Below are 23,854 nucleotides of genomic sequence, written 5' to 3' on the forward strand. Positions count from 1 at the left end.
CCCGAGCGGACACCGGTCGGCGAGCCGACCCAGACGCCCTGAACACCCCCGCCCCAGCCCCGGCCCACACCCCCGAGCCCTAGGCCGCAGAACGAGGCCCCGCGGGCCCCCACAGCGCCCCACCGGTCCCCAGCCCCCATCCCCCCACGACCTCCCCGCACCCCACCCAAACCCGCCACCCGCCACGACCCAGGCCCCGCCACCCCCGGCCCCCAAACCCCCGAACACACCCCGACCCCCAACACCCAAACCCGCTAATGTTAACGCTAATAGATAGTATGATAACATGTAACAAGACTAATAAGTAGAGAATGATACGGGTTGTCTGTGTTTGACCCCGGAATGCAGAGATGGCAACAAGTAGTAGGAACAGTTTATTTTGCTGAGGTCAGGCAAAAAAAATCCAAACAAAAAACAACCAGGCAGGGACAGGGTGGCTGGCTGTAGAATCTTGGATGAAGAAAACTATAACAAAAAACAAAGATCCAGGGCAAACAGCTTAAGAAACTTCATGGTCACATAAGGCAAAACTAGTGATGGGACGAAATTGGCCGAGGCTCCGAAGCTTGTGTCGAGTAATGGGAGGGGCGTTTCCACGAAGCTTGTACCGAGGCGCGCGTCATTTCAGCAAAACCCCGAAATGATGACGTGTGAAGCCTCGCTAGCCGGCTGAATCACGTGGAGTGGTCCAACGTTTGGCGTGCATTTGCAAACACAGTACAGAATGAAAATCCATTAGTGTACTGGGAGACACATAAAAATACCTACCCAAATTTATATAAACTTGCACTCGCATTTCTCTGCACCCCAGCTTCATCTGTGCCTTGTGAAAGAATATTTTCTAAAGCTGGTGAAATGTTGTCCAAAAAAAGAAACCGTTTAAAGCCAGCCACTGTGGGAAAGCTATTACTTGAATGAATAACAATTCAATTCAATTCACGTGTATTGATCAGACTCAGGTCCATATAACAAACACACATAACATATTATTTAAAAAAAAAAAAAAAAAAAATACAATAATACTACTACTACTACTACTACTAATAATAATAATAATAGTGATAATGATGATGATGATGAGGATTATTATTATTATTATAAATAATAATAATAAAATAAAATATGAGAATTTCTCAACAAATAAGGCAATGGTACCAATATGACCAAAAATGGGATCCATATCGTACAGCATTGAATTTAGGATTTGTCAGCAACTGTATGATACCATTCTGTGACCCATTTAGCCTACACATAAATCTATACATAAAGTGCCTCATTAAACCCTCAAATGAGTTAATTCTGGCTGTACAGAACAACTCACTAGCACTACTCCACCTGGGCTTATTTAAAAGAATCCTAAAAGCATCATTATAACAAATTATCCTTAGCACATGTATTTTGTTCACATACTAAATTATTAACACAAGCACATTCATATCTTTGTCTTAAGCAAATAGTCATTGAATTCTTAACAATGTTGACCTCTTGGGCTTCTAGACAACTTGATGGCGCCATAGAGTAAATGAAGCACCATGAAGCTTTGCTACATGTGCAAAACAATTGGCTGCAAAGCTTCATTGCTTCATGAGGCTTCATTTGGCCATCACTAGGCAAAACATGCAAACACTATAAACGCTAGAAGAAATACTGCATGCTACTAACGCATGGGATGGAATTCTCTGGCGCCATCCTGGGTGCAGAGCAGGCTTCTTATCGGGGAAGGTTGATGGCCTGATTGAGCCCAGGTGTGCCCTATCAGCTGCCAGCCACACCCACCTGCCTGACCTGCCAAGAAACAAAAAACAAGACCTGCCATGCACAAACCCCAATCATGACAGACAAAGGGCTAAATCAAATTAATAAGGATTTTCTTGCATCTTGCTCTCGAGTAACCCCGGGTTTTCACCGGATGCGGTTGCGATGCGGTTGCGGTGCGGTGCGTCTTGACTGCGTGCTCCGGACGGGTCAATTTTTTTGTCAATCCACACCGGCTCCGCACAGCTGCGGTCCGGCAGCTCCGTCGCCGCCCACTTCCCAACGTGTCTCGCGGGACCGCGCGCGCGCGATCATGTGGCATTTCACAACGACAAACATACAGAAAGTCTGTGCTCAACAGAGAAGCAGAAATAGAGGTGGACTTCTTTTGATTTAACCTTTTCTTCTTCTTCTGCTATGAGATTCCATGCAGCATCCTTTTTTTGGTTGTCCTTGTAAAGTATATTAATAACGAGAGTCGGGTCAGTGCGGGTCCACTCTTTATTTCTGTCTTCCGCGTCCGGCTGCCGCTCAGTACGGCAAGCGAGACGGGCACAACAAGCAATCGCGACATCAAACTCACAATACATTACAGTCCTTATAAAAAGGATGTGCCGTGTCATATATTATATTGTGGTTTTCCACCTCCAATATAAACCTCTCCTCGTCCATGTTCGCTGGTGTCTAAACCGTGAATGAGCACATGGCCCGGCGACGCCCACGTCACGTTTTGCTGAAAAACTTGCGAAATAGGAGCTGGCGAGTGTTTTATTCTGAAAGGTAACCGGAAATGTATTTTGAAACTGCCTCGTCTTCCTGTCCCGCTCTATGTGTTTTGTGCTAGCTTGCCATTTGCCGGAGGCCTACCGCTGCGGCGTCCGGCAAAAATAGAAAATAGGTCTATCCTTGCGGAAGGCTTGCGGCACGCCGCAGGCCGCAGGCCTTCCGCAGTCGACATGCAACGCACCCGCAAGCGGTGTAAACTGCACCATTCGAATGAATGGAATCTAATTGCTTGCGTCGCCGGACCGCACTGCAACCGCACCGCAACCGCATCCGGTGTAAACCCGGGGTAAGATACTGTCTTAATGTGAACTGTTAAAATGCGAACATGCAGCATCATAGCATGCCGCTTGAGAAAGCACTGAGAAAAATTTCCTATGATTTTACATCTTTCCCTGCTTTTGGGTATGCTACTATTTCAGTGAAGATATTGTCAATGCTTACATGCTCACACAAGCAGTAGTTGGAAGGCTAACAAAGAGAAAGATATACAATCTGTGTAAAGGCACAACTAAATTCAAAAGCCTGCACAATACTGCAATGAAAGAACTGTCTGCGTTACCTGATGTCATTTTGTTGATGATAAGAGAGGAGCTGTGATGTGACTGGCTGTTGTTTGACTGAACCTGCCAGCGTTTGTAATCTACAGTACATCCACTCAGAATGACATGTCAATTTGAAAAGTTTTCCTGAAACATGTTCTCAGCAACTCTACAGTACAATATATCTTCCCAAATGCGCAAATCTGTAATTCTCACTAGACATAAAACTTTATTGGTGCTCATAAACCTCCACTTCTAGTCTCCACTATTTTTCTCAGTTGCTTTAGTATATTTCTCAGATCAGATTGAAGGACATACTGCAAGTTAACTTCCAAAGTAAAATATTCACCATTTCATATTATTAATAAATTGGCTGAACTGTGGAGCCGAAGTTAGTTAGCAACAAAAAAATATTCAAGAACAGGAATTTAAAAAAAATACAAAATCAGCTCATGCAAAATCAGTCATTTAGTAGATAAAAATTGTACTTACCCTGGCTCAAATTTTAGGAGAAAATGGCACCATTTAGGGGTAGTCTGGAGCCCTGGATTTTGTCCAATTATCTGCCGTTTCTGATATTATCCATTGCTCGTGATGTTGGTCAAAATGTATTATAATGGGTCTCTGTTGAATTGTCTCACACCCCACAACATTTTGACACTAGTTCATCACATACAGTTAAGTTGGTGCCTTTCCTACAGGGTACTTCTGTGCCCCGTCATGTTGTGGTTTTCGTGTGTCTGTTGTGTTTTGGGTGTGTCTGATCATAGGGATGGGGGGGCTTTTTCTTTTCTTTTCTTTTTTTTTTAAACTTTTTATTGTATTATGGATGTTCAGCACTTTGAGTTGCATTTTAAATGTATGAAAGGTGCTATATAAATAAAGTTTGATTAATTGATTGATTGCAGTCTTTACATGCAAAATGCTTCAACAAGCTGTAATTTGTCAAGCACATTTCGACACATTTCCATTGGACTTTTTCCAGGTGAATCTTGACTTCTTCTTTTTTTTTAACTAAAGGAAATGTGTGAAGCATGAGATCAACCAGTGATCAACCAGTTTTATGAACTAACTCATAGTAAGTGATAGGGGTGTTAAAAAAAAAAAAATCGATTCGGCGATATATCGCGATACTACATCGCGCGATTCTCGAATCGATTCAATAATCGGCAGAATCGATTTTTTTTTTTTTTTTTTTTTTTAGGATTCACACCTTGAGCATGGAAGAATGTTATATGAACGGCACATTAAGCCTTAATATTTTTATTTTAATGCTGTTCAAACATGAAACAGATTACAACCTCTATAAGACTGAAATTTCAGATAAATAAATAATACATTTTCATATAAATCTTACACTACAAGCTTACTGATTAGTATTTTCTAAATTTGAATGAAAAAAAATCGCAACAATCGACTTATAAATTCGTATCGGGATTAATCGGTATCGAATCGTGACCATTCGTATCGGGATTAATCGGTATCGAATCGAATCGTGACCTGTGAATCGTGATACGAATCGAATCGTCAGGTACTAGGCAATTCACACCCCTAGTAAGTGAAGATAATTGTTGTGATGTGGATGACAATTTGTGGCCCAAAAGAAGTGGGAAGACTGCATGTGCTTCGTACAGTGTTGCATGTACAATTTTCCCGAAGGAGATTGTCTCAAGTTCACATTTCGACTTTTACTTTTAGTTTTTTTTTCTTTGTGCAACTGTACGCAGTGCTGTCTTTTCCTGCCTGTATCATGAGATGTTTTGTCAATAAATTAAAGTGCAACCAGTAGAAGTGAAATCCTTCATCCTAATCCTTCACATACACAAAGGTGTAACTCATTACAGATTAAGATAATGCTCCTCAAAACTTTAGCCACCGTTTTCATTAGAACATCCCTTAAGAGTACAGTTATACTGACATCATGACTAAGCTGTTTTATTCTCATCTGTACAGATTCAGTTTCACTTTTGAGAATACATAAACATATAGGTAACTATACTAGACGTCTGAAGATTTAAGGATGTCTATCTTTAAACCCCTTCGAATGCTATCTTCTCAGCTGCAAGGCAAAAATTTATGTGAGTGTGCATGTGAGCACATATTTTTATACCTATACTGTTGGTTTGGGAATGGTGTGAGCGTGTAACGGACTGTGCAAAGACGGGAGAAAAACAAGAGTTCTTAAATGTCACATTACTCAGCACGGTAACTAAACTCGCGACATGCGATGTGTCAGCCTGCATCATCATCGCCCACTGAGCATGTGCAGAACAGGCCCCCAGCCCTCCACGTGCACTCAGATTATGCATGAGATGTACACGGGATGTGCTTGTTCAGATTCCCTTGGGTGAACAATGCAACTTTAATCAACTTTTTTTTAGTATACTGAGCGCCAGCATCCCTTCAGTTGTTTCTGTTATTGTTCTAATTCTTCGCTATTGTTGGCCTGAAATTAGTAAAGCATTGGCAGCTTCATATATTGATAACGGGTAACCTCGACTTCTGGTTGTAGCCTTTGTCTCATTAATGCAGCTGAAGTTATACTTTTAGGGACTTAAGGTTTAAAAAGAAAATAAATGAACATATATAACAGATACTTTAGTGCAGGTGTCACCAACTCCGGTCCTCAAGGGCCCATAATCCTACATGTTTTAGATGTTTCCCTCCTCCTGATCAGCTCACCAGCAAGCTCTGCAGAAGCCTGATAACATTCCTGATTATTTGAATCAAGTGGGTTGGAGGAGGAAAACATCTACAAATACACGGCTTGAGAAGGACCGTGTGTACTCACATGCATTTTTTCAAGGCTTCGCATTATCAAGCATTTGCTGAAAGTGCTGAAGCACACTCCAAAACGTGGGCACTTCCATCAATCATCAATTCCAGTCAGTGAAGATGCCCACCTCTGGAATTTTCATCTGTTGTTTGTGTTTTTATCACTTCTACCTGGGTAGTTTCCAACTGATGATGACTTTGAGTTGCTTTTCTGGCCGACAGAAACACCATATTTGTGTGAGGGCTCCCATCAACTGCAGGCGTCAGCAATTCATGTGTGTGCAGCTGCTGGAGACAGTCAAAGTGAAACACCTCTGTTCTCTTCTTGTAATGTAATCATTTTTAGTGTGTTATTTATTTAAGTTTTTTTATTTTTATTTTTTTTTTATTTTTTTTTATTATTTTTTTTAAACTCTTCACATTCACCACACGGCACACAGTGCCTCTGCCACTCCTGCCTGCATTGACCACACATCTCTGGTGCTGCAGGCATCAAATTTAAAATGGGAAAATACTAAGCAGGAAACAGAAAACAATCAAAAACAAGGATCATTCATTCAGTTTCAATCAGTAACATTGAACGTGGGTTTTGTAAATCGAAATATGTTTTTTTTTCCCAGTGCACACATTCACTTAACATAATGAACAAGAGTACACATTGTATAATAAATGTAAAAATAAGTATATGGATTTTCACTCAACTAATAACAAACAGTTAGTTACCCCAAATCCATTTCACAATGGGAGCGTGAAATACACCTTGCAGTGCTTGCGCATTCATTAGGGCAGCCACCCCAAAAATATTACGGGATATCATCAGTGAGAATGGAGCAGAGCGTGATTTTTTTTTGCATGCATGTAGTCTCTCTCTCCTGTTCAGCCATATACTGTATGCCTTTATTTTGATGTATCCTCATCGTTGCCTAGTGTTATGTAAGACTTTCAGGTTCCTACTTAGAAGAGACAAATTCATCAGAGGTGTTGAAAAGGGTTTGGGTAGGAGAAGAAAAAGTGGTGCTTCTGTTGTTTCTCACCTGTTTATTCAGTGGGCAACCCATTAGAATGCGCATTATGTAGCTTTTTATTTGAAGCATGCAGCCAAAAGAAGACATGATCGTTTCGAGAAGTAGCATCACTGCCAGCAAAAATAAAGCAACATTTAAACAGAATTCCGAGGGCCTATTTTCATTTACTTTTCTTCCTCTGAATGTTAACTACTGTTTCTTGATGCTTATGTGTTGTCTTTCCTTGTGTAAAGCACATTGATTTGCCTTGTGTATGAAATGTGCTATACAAATAAACTTGCCTTGCCTTGCCTTGCCTTGCCTGACTTACCGTGTGCACCCATGATTGCGACTGCCAGACATGAATATTTGCAACAGAGTTTGTTTGTTACATACTGAGAGGAATACATGCAAATATCTCAATTTGGAACTTACTTATGATTTATCTAACCTGGGATGAATTGTGATGGGTGATTTTTTTAATTGATTTCAACAGTATAAACAAACAAAAGTAAATAAAACTGTAAAATACAAAAGAGAGCAAAAACAGAAGGAAGTGCTATCAAAGCGGTAGAAAGATATATTACAAAGGACAAGGGAATGATCCAGGCATGCTGGTGTGCTGGGGAGCCTAAAACAAGGAAATAATTAGTTACGATTGCTAGAGGTGTGCAAAATTTCCGATTCTTAGATTATTCACGATTCGGCCGTGCAACAATCGAGAACGATTCACAAATGTCCAAATTCCGATTATATAAATATGCCAAGGGAAGCGAAACGAGCGAAAAGTACGCGGAACTGAAACGCAGTAGCGCGCGCGGTCTTCGGGACGCTTTTTGGGACGGACCGAGAGTACACATCCACAACTCACGCCTCGAGATTCAAAACAACAACAAGCATGGCTGAGCTGACCAACCCACCTCTTCGTGGGATCAGACCTGCTCCGAAAAGGCAAACAACTTCAGGCGGAAGTATCAGCTAGCTGGCTGCAGTGCGTCGGTTAGCGTTCTACAGGGCGCCGCGCAGTGATACGAACGAACGAACAGAAAAGTAGTGGCTGGCGGTAATGGCGTCTGACTTTATTCAGAAAAGAGTATTGTGGTGGAAATGTATCACGCTTTTGAAAACAAATAGTTTTTAGAAGAAAAACGCTTTATTTCCGAGACCCCAGCCAGCTTGCTGGACTATTTTCCTCTCGTCCAACGCCGAAGTCAGCGCTGATCGCACACACGGGAGGTGAGGATCAAATTGAGATTCATGTTAAAAAAGCCGAACGATCCCATTAATGTTTACACGTTCATGTTTACACAAGTTAAAAAGCAGAAAAGCACTTGAGTTTTTTTTTTTTTTTTGTACCTCTGAGAAACTTTAATGTTTACATGTTCATCTTTACACAACTTAAAAAGCAGGAAAGCACTTTTTTTTTAAGGCATTTGTATTGAAGTAGTAGTTCACATTGTCTTTCATTTATACCTCAGTGCACTTTTGAGTGGATAAAAATAATATATTTTTGCTCAATGCTGTTTTATTCTGTTGAAGACTGAATATACTTAAAAGCTGTTGTTACAGAATGAGGACTTGAGTATTTTATTTACTGTTTTGAACTGTTAACTTGATACTGAAATAGTAGTTTATTTAGGCCTGAGAGGACTTTTGTACTATTTTTGTAACTAATGTACGAAACATTAAAAGCGCCAAAATACATTGTTTTTTTTCTGCTGCCTGGGAGGAAATCAATAATCGTTTTATAATCGAATCGTCGCCTCTGAATCGTAATCGCAATCGAATCGTGAGGTGCCCCAAGATTCCCACCTCTAACGATTGCCCGCAGTTGTGCACCTCCTTGCTCAGATTCACCACCTAGTGGCCACTAACAGTTTGAAACAGATTGGGAATACTAAAAACAAAACACATAATAACGCAGACAGAACATATTTGCATAGACAGGCATCTGTGCGTGCGGCATAAAAAGGGCACATCTTCATTTTCGTGCAGGGGCAAGTCTGGTTTCCTATATTTGGTAATTCGGCAGGGCATTTTCCCTGCGTGCCCCATGCACAGGCTCATATTTTGGTAGTCAGGCTCACATGTGCTTGGTGTAAACCTGGTGCATATTCATTCTCATGCTGGGGCAAGTGTAGTTGAGGGTGTTTCTAAATTTGGTAGACTGCACTACACTTTGATATGTGTACTCTATTGTGCGCCACTGGCACATCTGGCATTGTGGTGACCAAAAGCAGACTAGATTTTAGACAAGCTAAAAGCAGGTCCAAGTTGTGGCGCAGTTGGTGTAAGGTGATTTTGGTAGATTGGGGTTGATAAAAAAGAATGACAGTTGGTGTGCTTTTCTATTATATGTTTTGTGATTTTTGAAGTGATACCATATATGTTCGTTTGTACACAATTTTTGCTACATTTAATAACTGAACACTTGATGGTACTAAACTTAAATGTCTCAGTTATGCAGTGAACTGACTGATGACAGAGGTGGTACCATCCTGACTATGATGGGCGATTATCAATACCAGATATCGGTGCCAATACCAGTCTTATTTTAAGGTATCAGTACTCGCGGCGGTGACCGATACCATTGTCAGCTACCCTCCTGCAACCATTTAATGATCAAGAACTAGAAATGAGAAATTATATGAATTGCCATAAATGCCATGCAATGTTAAGGCAAAATAATATATTGGGGTAGAAAGGTCTTTAAAATCATCTGTCATTTTTGGCTGGGGAATATTATTTCCTAGTGGTATCGGTATTTGGTATCAGTGTTGGCCGGGAAAAAAAAGTGGTATCAAACATCCTTAATCCTGACCATGCGCCACGACATGCGTGTGTTCTGTAAATTAACTGACTCGCTTTCATCTTTTACAGGCAACATATAATATTCCCATGTTCCAATAATAATAATAATAATAATAATAATAATACAGCACTAGTTCCAATAAGAATATGACTATTACCATGTTAAAGGATTCATTCATTAAAACGGTTCTGCCGTAAAGTTTCACAGGTAGGAATTATCGGCCACTGTTTTTTCCAGGATTCAAAATATTAATTTCCATTGCATGATGTGGCGACGTTTGTCATGCTGTGTGTTTTGCAGTCTGTGCTGTTCAGTGATTGTAGCTGCCTGACCTCTGTGAGCACCTGGCTTGATGGCCACACCTGTACCTCATGGCTCCTGATTAGCCAAGCTATATAGCGCTGGTCATTGTGGCTTGTGTTTGTTGGACTAAATCTCTTGCAAGCCACTTTCGCCCAAGTTAGTTATGACTTCGTGGTTTTGACTCTCGCCTCGTTCTTTGGATTCTCGATTTCGCCTGCCGGTTGGTATTGTTATTGTTCTCTGATTCTTACAATTTTTTTTTTTTTTTTTTTTTTTTGTGTAAGCACTTTAAGTTCTACTTCTTGCCTTTTGCAAGCTCTTTTTGTTATTGTTACTTCCGTGTCTTGGCGTGCGTTTTTGTTGTTGTTACTTGATATGTTTTCGGTTTGGTTAGACTACTGTGTTTTTGTATTATTGGTGTGTTCGTGTACAATAAATGGTGTAAAGTCTGAATCGTGTGTCCGCGCTTCTGAGATCCACACCTTACGTTTTAATGTACAGCCCATCTAATACACATTAGCTTTCACATACAGATGAAAAATCTATTTCCAGGTTTACTAGCAAGACAACTAGGCGTCCGACAGCCAGCAAGCTTCATGTCAAATATGCCCAATATATACAGATTACAAACATTTTGCATTTCCATCGTGGTTGAAATATTGCAATCATAATTCCGCTAAAGGCATGCGACTGCTCATTCATTCTGAACGCACCATCAGCCGGTCTCATTCAGTTTAGCCTCGTCTTACCCGGGATTTACATCAGTTGCGTGTGCAGTGTGGTGCGTCTTGACTGCGTACTCCGGACGTGTCAATTTATTTTTTTTGGTCAATCCACACCGGCTCTGCACAGCTGCGGTCCGGCAGCCCCGTCGCCGACCACTTCCCGCCGTGACCGCGCGCTATCATGTGGTATTAAAAACGACAAACGCAGTCTGTGCTTAACAGAGAAGCAGAAAGAGAGGTGGACTTTTATTTTGTGGCTTTGTACCTCCAATATAAACCTCTTCTCGTCCATGTTCGCTGGTGTCTAAACCATGAATGAGCACCTCGCACGTTTACTCCAGGCCCGTCTACGCCCACATCACGTTTTGCTAACATGCTTGCGAAATAGTAGCTGGCGAGTGTTTTATCTTGAAAGGTAACCGGAAATTTATTTTGAAACTGCGTCGGTCTTCCTGTCCCGCTCGATGTGTTTTGAGCTAGCTTGCCATTTGCCGGAGGCCTACCGCTGCGGCATCCGGCAAAAATAGAAAATGGGTCTATCCTTGCGGAAGGGCTGCGGCACGCCGCAGCTGAGACGCAGTCGACACGCAACGCACACGCAAGCGGTGTAAACTGCACCATTCGAATGAATGGAATCTAATTGCTTGCGTCGCCGGAACGCACCGCAACCGCATCCGGTCTAAGTCCCAGGTTAGAGTAAACAGTTTGTCCTCACTTACCGGGCAGCTGAAGGCTTCCTACTCTAAAGCCACAAGACCTACCTGAAGCTGCAGCCATGACCATGGGCGTGCTGCGGCTGGTTGGAGCGCTTATTTAAATGGATGGCCCGGTGTTGTGCCGTTGTCCGCGACTCGTGATTTTTCTTTTACTACAATCATTAAAATTTAATCCACTAGTGCATATTAAATTGCAAATAAATATAATTCAGCGTAAATGTTTGTTTATTGTGTGTGTATATACTGTGTTTTTATCTTTGGCAATGATGGCTGGTGCAGTCAGCCATCTCGCAACCAGGAAATGGGCGTGTGCAACGATTGCTCCGTGAGCTGTTTCTCATTTAGTACAATAATGTTTCTTCTTCGGTTGTTGCTTCAGGTCTTTCCTGTGTACTGCTGTTGATTTGATATAGCGCCTCCATAATGGCGCAACACTGCAACTGCAGATCAAATGCGTTGCTGCCAAGCGCAAACAACACAGCTGGAGTGCTATCAGTCGCTCAGGCTGGAGGCGGTGAGCAAATTAGGTGGAGGTGACCGCCTATGAATTTTGTGCATTGGAAAAACCCTGTTAGGTCTGTGGCTACCACCAGCAAAACTGTCCCCATTACAGTAGGAGTTGATACTTACTGCGTCTCCTTTCATCCTTTTGTTTACATCGCCATAAGCGAGAAGAGAAAAAGTACTACAGTATGGCAGAGGTTTTTCACACTGATATGCTTCTTTGCGTTCTGAAGTCACATTGTCAGTGAGTTACAGTACCTGGAAATGTTGCTGTTTTTGCAATGTTGATGTGATGCAGCAAGGAAGAGCAGAAAAGATGCGAATGGTAGAATACATCCGCTTGCGTGACAAGTTTGTACTTCAGAACATGTTCAACAGAGCAGAAAGGCAAAGCAAAGGTGCCACAGAGCACCGGCACTGGGAGAACAAGCCAAACTTAAGTCATGCTACATTTCCAGTCAGAGCCCCTTGGTGCCAAGCAGTGGCTTCTTCAAAATTCAGTGGCAAATTAGACTGGCATGAGATGATGCAGGCAGGCAAGTGGGCAGGATGGGGAAAACGGAGGTAGAATGTGTCCCCCAGCAAGCTGAGGCCTCCTTGTTGAATAACTATGCAGACTGACTGTAATGTAGTGAGGAACAACAGAGACTAGGTGATTGCAGATGAGGTGACATTGTTTTCTCTAGCACTATTTTTCTTAAGATATTTTTTTTAGGACTATTTGAGGAATATGACTTGAGGGTGCTTTCATGACTGAAGCTAGCAAGGGATCAGCAGAGATTACAGTTACTGCACAGATAGTTTGTCAAGCTTGGATTTTTTTCATACAACATCTGGCTGTATGTTATGTTGGCAAGCACTCACTCCATAGACATCGACTAAGATCTTCACTTTGTTTTGACCACTGCCGTGACTGCAGTTAATTTCATATTACAAACGTTTGCCTCCGTCTCATATAAGTATCCCATACTCACTGCTGAGGTGGTACCAGAGCCCACTGTGAATTGTATTTTTCCCATAATGAGTGTGTACTGGACTTAACAAGTAGATCATGTGAGTTTGTCATCCATCATTCTGAGAAAAGGCAAACTTTTGGGAGATGGAAGTTGTTCTCTATGACCTCACCAAACTCATTCCACATCCCAGTTTTTGCCTCAGCCACCACCAAGCAAAACAATACAAATAATGAAAACGTAGCCCGGGTGAAAAGTAGTGTGCAACCCATAAAAGAGGCTAAACCATCCGCATCATTTAATTCCACTGGGAAAACAGAGTGAAAAAACAGTCGACAACTTTTCCACTGATTCTTCAGCGCTCCTATTTATTAAAGCCGGATGACAGAATCTTAGCATGTTCAAGTGGCTGCAACCCTCCTCGTCACTTGTTTCTACTGCTGCAATATTTTCAGCAATTCATGCAATGCCCAACTCCCTGGAAAAGACCAGAGAGGTTAAAAACCAGACGGCCTTCTCAGCGTGACAGCTGGATGTAATTAATAGTTACAGTCACAAGCTGGTGATGATTTGCTCAATCTTTACAAAGCCAAATGCCAGGTTAGTGGATGATGGCGGATTACAGCTTGTTTTGACAGTGGCTTTTACACATAACATGCATGACAACACTGCTGTCCAGCAAAGCAACAACCTAGAGAGAACCGACAACATGAAATGATGCCTCATGAGAGGCAAGTTAAGTGAAGCTGACAGTCTTAAATTCTTCAAAGAGACTGCAGAAAAAAAATGGTGCTAATTACTTCTCCAAGAAGCGTGAAGTCCAAGTTCCCATGAGAGTTAAGAACACGTGCAACTGGGATACAAAACAACACACCCATAAGAAACTCACTGAACCTTCAAATAAACAAGGTGTTTTCTACTCATCAACAACTAAAAGGCCCCGCTTCACACATCCTAGTTCTGTTGAAATGAGAAACACATGAGCGATTACTCTGCTGTGTAGAATAGATACACACGTTTTACTTATTAAATAGTAATGTTTTGGAAACCATTTAAAACATTAGAAGACCCTAATGTATATATTGATATACAGGGTGGTAAAATGGAAGAACTCACTATTTCAATAATATTGTAGTGTACTTTTTAATTATTTTGGTTTGTTCTTTTAATGTATGCACATTTGGTAGAATTTTCTGATTGTGTGTGGGATGAATTCTGTAATTAGATTTTTTGTGTTCTCAGTGAAGAAACATTTTATCACTGCAATGCCTGAGCAAGATTGTACGACTTGACTTGACTTGACATAAGCTTGAAATTTAGTTGGGACTTGCCATTTTTGCCACCTTACCTTACTCATGAGCTTTGTGGTGATTCAGTCCCACTTCTCTGAGTGATGTGGGGGATCTGAACGTCAAATCTTCTCATGAAAACAAATGTCAACATAAACAAGTTTGATTCAAGAACAAAATAAAAACATTACAATCTCCCCTCAAGATCATTCAGCAATTACTCTATGAGTTGGACCTCCCATCTATGGAGGACCAAAACTGCCAAAATTCGAAATAAATAAATGACTAAATAAATAAATGTCTAAAAGTGAAAAGAAAAATGAATATAAAAAAATATAATTCGAAAATTATATCTAAAAAAATAAATATAAATGGAAATAAATCAATTTTTATTTTCACTTTTAGTCATTTATTTATTTATTTAGACATTTATTTATTTATTTAGACATGTATTTATTTAGTCATTCATTTATTTATTTAGTAATTTATTTATCTATTTATTTAGTCATTTATTTATTTAGTCATTTATCTAGTCATTTATTTATTTTGAATTTTGGGCCGTACTGTCACGTCGAAATGTTATTCAAATGAGGGGGCGGTCCTAAGCGTGTCTTGGGTTGGACTCCACCGTTGCAAACTGCCTGTCATTGGTCGAGTGAGCAGCTCGATGAACAAGGAAGTCTCGCCGGCTTGCAATGGAGAGCTCCAGCAATGGACGACGATCGTGTCAAATGTCACCTCAACTTACGACTTGAGTTGTTAGACAACAAGTGAGAGCAGACAGTGGACAAGATCGTCGTCCATTGCTGGAGCTCTCCATTGCAAGCCGGCGAGACTTTCTAAGACACGCTTAGGACCGCCCCCTCATTTGAATAACATTTCCACTTGGCTGTACGGCCCAAAACTGCCAAAATTCAAAATAAATAAATGACTAAATAAATAAATGACAAAATAAATAGATAAATAAATGACTAAATAAATAGATGACTAAATAAATAAATAAATATCTAAAGAAATAAATAAATTAATGTTGAAATAAATAAATAAAGTAATAAGTAAATAAATTATCATTGAATTTAAATAAAACCAAGTTCATAGTTTTTGGCACGAGACAAATCACTCATCAAGTCAAAATTATGGTGAATTCAATTGAAATAGAAAGGGTGAATGAAAATAAATTCCTTGGAGTTATTATCGATGATAAATTATGTTGGAAGCCACACATAGAAACTGTTAAAAGGAAAATGTAAAAAATCATCGGGATACTCTATAAAAGTAAGGATGTTTTAAACATGAAATCATTATATATATTATATAGTTCATTATTATTACCATATTTGACCTATTGTGTGGAATTATGGGGAATGGCATATAAAACAAATACTAACACCGTTTTCAAATTGCAAAAGAAAGCTATAAGAATTATTAATGGATCAAAGTATACAGAGCCAACACATCCACTATTTATTAAATTAAATGCAATGAAATTTTATGACTTGGTGGATTTTAAAATAGCACAAATAATGTATAAAGTTTATAACAATTTACTCTGCCACAGTACTCAGAAGTTATTTGAAATTAGACACAGTCCTTATGATATAAGGGGTACAAGTGTGTACAAAAAACCCAAAACAAGAACAAATATTAAGCAAAGGTGTGTATCTGTAAAAGGTGTTGATCTGTGGAATCATTTGGAAATTGCTCTGAAAAATTGTGACTCAATGCTGGAGTTTAAAAAAATGTTTAAAAGTAAAGTTCAAAAAAATTATCTATGTCAGACCAGTTTATGAAAAATGTACATGTGAGTATGTGTAAATGATCTAGATAGGTATTATGGTATATGTTTAGTAAATTTATGTATATATGTTTTTGGTAAATGTGAATATGTTAAGTGCACTTGTGTATATATATATATATATATATAACTTGGGTTATATATATCATTTATTTTATTATTATTTTTTAATAATTAGTAAATTAAAATTGTATTAATAATGAAATAAGTTTAAATATATTTAGTAAAAGGGGTAGGACTAGATAAGTTTTTAACTTCTTCCTACTCCCTTTTGAACATGTAAGTTATGATTAATTGAATGATTATGTTATTGTGATTTTCTTCTCTTTTGATTGTTGTTGTTTTTTGTTTTATCTCTGCTGTTCATCTGTTTATATGTTCAAAAAAAAGAGAGAAAAAAAAAGAAAGAAAGAAATATCTAAAGAAATAAATGACTAAAAGTGAAAATAAAAACAGATTTATTTCAATTTAGATTTATTTCTTTAGTCATTTATTTATTTCGAATTTTGGCAGTTTTGGTCCTCCTTACCCATCAACATCTTAACTAGAGTTACAATAAGTCACATCACTTCTGTGCGACTGAACTCGGGTTCAGACGTGTTGATGTTTGACGGGGAGAAGTGAAGTTTCTCCAACAATATGATGTATTTCAGTCTCTTGAAAAGGGAGGTGTGACGATAGGAGCAATGCAGAGAGGGTCTGGCACATCAGGCAACAAATTTATGAATTCAAATGAAGACAAAAAGTCACCACACCTTCGCTTACTCTGTGGAATGTTTCTCTCTTTTGCAGCCCTGCACGAGTTCCCCACAGATCTGTTCACAAACAAAGAGCGAACAGAAGGAGCAGTGGCCTTGCATGTCTTGTGTGTAAGTTAACTATTCATCTGTATAATTCAAGAGTGTGTTTTTACTCATTTATGAACTGAGTACTTCTACATTTTAAATGATAAACCGGGTAATATGCTCGATTTTTCTCTGGAAACAAGAGGGTGGACATTTGATTAAACTTCCTATAATGAAATCAATTAACTCATTCACTGCCTTTGACAAGTATACTTGTCAATTGTATTTTTTAGAGCGGTGCTAAATGGGGGCGAATCTGAGCATGCTCCACTGTAAATATCAAACTTGGAAACAACTTTACTGATGCCCAACCACCGGTAGATGACATCATTGCCCCATTTTATAGGAAATAAACACAGTTTCAGAGTCCATGGGAGAAATGGTTGTATTTTGGCAAACCTACATTTTTCTGCTGTCAATTATAAAAGAACGGGACGGGACAAAAAGTAGGGAGTCTATTCTGTTATTTGGTAGATTCGGTTTATATCTAATTATTGAATGTAATATCACGTGAGTATTGGAAATGTAAAAATTTTCTATAATGACTGGCAGTGAATGAGTTTTAAGTATGTAATTGTTATATTTGAAATGATTTTACATTGAATATTTATAGAAAAAATACAGAGGATTTAGTTTATATTACATATTGTATAACTGTTTGAACAAATAAAATATAGTAGTATATATATATATATATATATATATATATATATATATATATATATATATATCCATTGTCCATATAAAATAAATATCTCTTCCATCCTTTAGACGTTAAACTTGCTGCAGCATGTTGTGAATCTTGTCCGCATCTCCATTCAACTTTCCTCCCAAACTCAAAGCTCTATCTGACGTCACATGCGTTAAGTCTCGCGTGACTTTTTTTTTTTTTTTCTTGCACTAAATGTTGAACAATATTATTGGGATGTAATTTTGCTCCCTCACATAGTAAACAGTAACACACAAGTAAACCTAGTCACAAACTTTGATGATGTGGTTAATATAGTGTCTGATTTGAGGGTGCAATATTTTTTTTGCTTGTCGCCCACCGCACTGTAAAACATAGCTTGCTGATTTTGAAGTAATCCAGATAGATGTAACCATTTCGATAAATTACAATGCCAGGAACAAATTAAATGTATCCATCCATCCATTTTCCTGACCGCTTATTCCTCACAAGGATCGTGGGGGGTGCTGGCGCCTATCTCAGCTGGCTCTGGGCAGTAGGCGGGGGTCACCCTGGACTGGTACAAATTAATTGTATTTTTTTTATTTAGAAACTTCAAGAATTAATAATGAAATAAGGTATTGCTATTAATTTTTCCTTTTGTCAGTATAGCTTACCATAGTTTGTGAAATGTAATTATTCAGTTAAATTATTCATGACAATGTAAAGTTAATGATCCATTTATACAGTGTTGCATTAGCATGAGCCCAGATCACCAACTTTACCGCCATCAATTACCTCACTTCCTGTGTTATTTTTCATCCTGCATAATGCATATGAATTAAATGTAGCAGCCGGAGAGCTAGGCTCCATTTGTTATTGTTAATAAACATAGACCAGGGGATAAAGAATGTATGGTGAAAGTCACAGGGTGGAAGCAAAGTATCAATAAATGACCACAGAAAAATGTATTTGTGCCAACACCTTTGAACAATAAACACTAAAATCCTGTTAATACAAATACATACTTCGGCTTAATTTGATGACTTTCTCTTCACAGACTATTTACATGTTTTGTGCTCTAGCCGTGGTCTGTGATGACTACTTCGTCCCCTCCTTGGAGAAGATATGCGAGGTATCGATATGTGGATAAGCAATACTGTCTGTTGAGTTTATTAATAATGATCTTGCTATTGCAGAAAATTGCATAATGTTGACTGTAGATGGCTTGATATTATCACCTTTGACCTGGAAAACACATTGAATCTTGCACGGATTAAATCAGATTTAAGAGGGATTAGACTTGAAAAAAAAAAAAAGTCTTTGCACCATTACAAAAATTGATTTTAGACTTTTATTACATCATCCGGAGAAAAAATCCAGGTTGATGAAAAATAGTTGAGGAGGTTTTACACAAATCCACACTGACAAATACCATCCTCAGCAGAGGTACAGCATGTAAAGATGTTTGCATCCATTCGTCCATCCATTTCCTATACATCTTATGCTCATTAAGGTCACGGCAGGGGTGGGCATGGAGCCTATGCAAGTTGACTTTAGAAAAGAGGCAGGATACACTTGGACAGCTTGTGTTAGTATCCAGAGAATGCTCTCGAAACCAATTTTGAAATACATTCGGTTTTCCACACCAAACAAAGTTTATCACTGCAGTTTTCTGTCATAGCAACATGTTACATAAGTTGGATGGAAAACCGCTGATGCTCTTTTATCTATACTTCTCCTAAACACTCTTGTCTTCTTCATCCGGGCTTTTCAGCATCTTCATCTCAGTGAGGACGTGGCAGGTGCAACCTTCATGGCCGCAGGCAGCTCGGCTCCTGAGCTCTTCACATCCATTATTGGTATGAAGACGTACAGTCAGTTGTAACATGCTGTCCACAGAGGAGGGCAAACCGTCAATATTGACGGGAGGCCCATCAATCTCTCAATGACAGATGTTGTGTGTTGAAGGGTTGGATCCCAAAACGCAGACACAAATAAGGTTTTAACTATTTATTCACATAACTTGACTAAATGAAAAACAACGAGAATGCATTGAGAATCACGACACGCCAAGCCCCCTTGGGCTGCGAAGTAGCACAGAGGATAGTGATCAATAATTAATAACACACACAATTCTTAGACCCTTACAATCAATCAATCTCATTGGTTGTGGCTAGACATGTGAGTACCAGTACTGACATGGAAATCTCTTATTGGCTGTTAACCCAGTCCCTGACATCAACAAAAATATAGCATAAAAGATTCTTCACTAACGTGATTAAAGATTCCTGACATAGCATAGTTCTTACAGAGAATTCCAAACTCATAATCATAAAATCATATAACATCACACAGCCTAAAACTAGTTGAAACTGGATGCTGTTACATCAATACCAACACAGACATGTAGAGTCGTGAACTCTGGCGCACGGTCATGAACTCTACTCAAACTTAACCCAGGCGTGACCCCAGACATGAGACAAGACCCAAACATTACCCCTGCATGACTCGAGATGACAACAGATGCCCATTTTATTGACGATTAACAAGAAACTAGGAAAAATTGACGGACTAAGCATTGCCGGAAGTGGGTTTTCGTTCATCTGTGTAACCGGGTCAGTACTAATGGATCTGGAAAATGACAGAATGCCCATTTTGCTCAATTGTTGTCTTTTTTTTAATGTGGTAATACATTTTCGTCAGTTTTCTTGCTTTTCAATATATACAAGTTGAGAAATAGCTAAACAACATAACAGCAAATGAGCCAGAGTGTATGGAGTAAAAATAAAGGTATGACCTTTTTCAATTACTCAAGTATATACACACAAATTAATCTGACAAAAAATCAGTTATGCGCAACGAACAACAAGTTAGATTAAACAGTAAATACATAAATGAATAATTGACGTTATCTTTGTTTCTTGTGAAGTTGTTTTTCAAGCCAGTCAAGTAAAGTAAAAAAAACAAAAACAAAAACACAATATTGTGCTTCTTGTGTGTAACTTTGCTCACTTTCTCACCAGGGGTGTTTGTTACCAAAGGTGATGTGGGTGTTGGCACCATTGTTGGCTCAGCAGGCTTTAACATTCTCTGCATCATCGGTGTGTGCGGCTTCTTTGCAGGACAGGTATGATGTCATTGTGGTGCTTATTCAATGGCCAAAACTATTGCTGACTCGGTGGATAGCTTTGAATATTGAGTCAATATCAATATCATGTCAGTGTTGTTTACAGTTGTCTCCTGCTTCCCATCTTTATAAGTGTTCATATTTAACTCATTCACTCCCAGGCATTTTCACTAAAGCAACCCCCTTCACTCCCGGCTGTTCTACTGGATTGTGACTGATTTTGCTAGGCCCACAGAATATTGTGTTCTATTGCTATAAAAACACGGCACCTACCAAAAAAAAAAAAGAGTAAAGTCTCTTCTTTCATCAGGAAAAATCAAACAAGCGTATATTTTTATCTGTTTCCGTTTTGCAGCAATTAGTATTAGAATACAGCCAAGTTTCATCGTTGTTCACAAATCTATTTTGAATTGTGAGTAATTAAGCTTTTTTTCGACATGGTTCTGGTTGATTTCTTTTACTCTGCTGCCACCTGCTGGCCGGTTGTGTAATAACTCATCTATATCGCCCCCGCATAGCATCCCGTTCAGCACCCACGGATTCACCTACTCGCTCATTTCTTTTGAAAACAATGTTTGAAATGTATATGAATTCAATATGTTTTTAGGTTGAAATATTTTTTTAATGCATTTATAATGGATCCCAGGTATTGTATAGAGTACTTGAATTTCCGCACTTCCCTGTCACTGTAATATGATTTGTACACGAGTCAAACTCAAGCAGAAGATTGCAGATTTGCCTCAAGATACAAAGATAATATAGCAAGCATCCTCTTACAGACGTATGACATGCAAGGGGAAGGGCGGGCCCTTGCATTAAAATGAACAGAGTACAAGGATAAGCTCTTTGCTCTAAAAAATACACACACTTAACAGTGATGCAATCCCAGATTGTACATTATGTAATCATTGTGAGATAATGAGGTAACAACACAGGCGATATAACAGAGCTTGGAGTGATGGGGTGCAGGAAATTCAGCATCTGCTCTATCAAATGCACTTTATAACCCAGTGCTCGTTGACTTTAGTAGTAAAAATCATAGTTACAAAAATAATACTGCTAACAGCCATCATCATATTCATTATCATAACAATAGTTAAGCGGCTCCCAACTCTAATGTCATTCAGGGACAACCTCTGTGTTTGCATGTGAGTTCTCCAACTTTCTCCCATATACTGTATGGCAGCTTGCTTAGTGTACTAATTGGTTATGCATCACTACAGTTCTGGGGTTCTTTGGTTTGATTCTTGGTTCACACCCTCCCAGGGGAAGTTTGCATATTCTTCCACTCAATATGTTTGCATTCTTACACATTTGTGAAATAATTTAACGCACATTCACAAAAGGAAGAAAATGTTGTTTTTTTTTTTTTTGTTTTTGTTTTTTTTTGGTAAATGGTCTTAAATAGGTCTTAAAAAGTATTACATTTAAGGCCTGGCTCACACGGCAAGATTTGAAAATTGTCGGCCGATTTCCAATCTTTGACAGACCCCACACATGAAGAGAAAAAAAAATCACGGGAGTAGTTGTGTGTGGTGTGTAGCCACACGGCACAATCAACTCAACACACACGAACCGGTTTCAAGCTGCATTCGAGGATGGTCGGAAGTCGAAATATCCGAGTTCCAACCAGGAGGTGTGTATGGGAACGACCCTTGAACTCTGAAATTTCACTTGCGAAGTCGGAAGGAAAAAAGGATCTAGACTTCACCCGCAGACTACAATGTGACGTCACTCTGAATGGCAAAACACAATTTACTCGAGTATAAAACTAGATTGCTTTCTTCATTTATAAATATTCGACATAATTCCACGTAACACAACATACGTGACAGTATTGCCGCCATTAAATTATACGGTCAACTACTTAACTGTATGGAATGCTTATGAAATAAGATTAAAACTATAAATAAAGCAAAATTGCAAAAAGGTAAGGAGGTCAAATTGAGTTTTGAGGACCAAAATAAAAAACAATTTATCACTATCCGCCATTTTGGTTTACGTTCGCCTCGAACGCTTTGAGGTCAGAACTGGGAAGTTTAGGAAAAAAAAAAAAAAAAAAAAACTCTGATATTTCCGACTTCCAACCATTCTCGAATGCAGCAGTCCTTGCTTTTCAGCGTTGCCAGATGGGAAATATAGGATTATCGTACCATAGACTCAAAATTATCATACACCCGTTATAACCAAAATACACTGATTCGCGACAGTCTAATATAGTCGTTCTTGTGTTAAAAAGTGCTCACTGATCACAGGATCTCAAGGCTTCGTTGCGGGTTAACGTCACTGATCTCTATATATTACTGGATAGGTGGTTTGAGTCTTGCGCGATTTCCTGTTTGGAAGCGTCTCCTGGGGGCGGGCACTTACCATTCAGCCAATCAATGCATGGAGGTCTCTCGTTACTCATGCTCAGCAAAGCGCGATTGGCTGGTATTATGTCACATGAGAACAGATGCCTTCAGGGTTCGCAAAAAAACTGGCAAACTGTCATTTAAAACACACACACCACAGACTTACTGTAAAATACAACAATGCAGACTCACTATAATGTAATGAGGTCAAAAGTAAAATGTTCATCTTATAGGATTAAAAATTACTTAGTTACTTTAAAATGCATCAATAATCCATGTTTTTTTTCCATGTTGTATCGTTTTTTTACGAACGCGCACTATCGCGCACGCATATAAAGGTATTTGTTCGAGTGTGGTTGCCGTAGTTGGCGATAGAAGATGGCCGATCTTCTGTGCATGCGCGTCACTGATTGTGCAGAGGTAACCGATAGCGTCTTGACAGACCCAGCCTTGTGATTTTCTTTTTTTTATTCCAAACTTTCAAATACAAACAAAATAGGTACAAACCAATTTCGATCATTTCCAACCTACACGCGAAGAGTACAAACAAACAGTACAAAATAGGGCATTTCCATTTCAAATAAAAGACAAAAGTGCAATGAGAAAAAAAAAATCATACAGTACAGTTTTTCAATAAATTATGTTAGTCTTGCTGCAAGTGTCAGAGAATTATTATAAGATTTCAGCTCCTTTTTCCAATGAGCAATAATTGGTTTTGTTCTAAAGAAACGACATTTGTGTATGTAGTGCTTACCTAGTAAAATAATATTATTTATGCAAAAGTCAAAATTATTATTAAAGAAGAAAAACATATTTGACATCTGTGATGGTAAGATTACCTATCTGTATCCCTTTAGAACAAATACAATGTTGAAAGTCAAGCCAAAAATTTTGAACATACT

At 39.0% G+C, this 23,854-nt stretch overlaps 1 protein-coding gene across 3 annotated transcripts in view; it reads left to right on the plus strand.

The window, feature by feature from the left end:
- Window positions 1-23,854, plus strand: part of LOC144020187 (sodium/potassium/calcium exchanger 3-like) — a 91,471-nt gene that overhangs the window by 40,875 nt on the left and 26,742 nt on the right. For all 3 annotated transcript variants that reach the window (XM_077523395.1, XM_077523394.1, XM_077523393.1), the window contains exons 4-7: window positions 16,749-16,825; window positions 18,529-18,603; window positions 19,246-19,330; window positions 20,495-20,598. In XM_077523395.1, coding sequence (XP_077379521.1) covers window positions 16,749-16,825; window positions 18,529-18,603; window positions 19,246-19,330; window positions 20,495-20,598 — 341 coding nt within the window. The remainder of the gene's footprint in view (window positions 1-16,748; window positions 16,826-18,528; window positions 18,604-19,245; window positions 19,331-20,494; window positions 20,599-23,854) is intronic.

This window comes from Festucalex cinctus, chromosome 6, assembly GCF_051991245.1.
Source record: "Festucalex cinctus isolate MCC-2025b chromosome 6, RoL_Fcin_1.0, whole genome shotgun sequence".
NCBI lineage: Eukaryota > Metazoa > Chordata > Actinopteri > Syngnathiformes > Syngnathidae > Festucalex > Festucalex cinctus.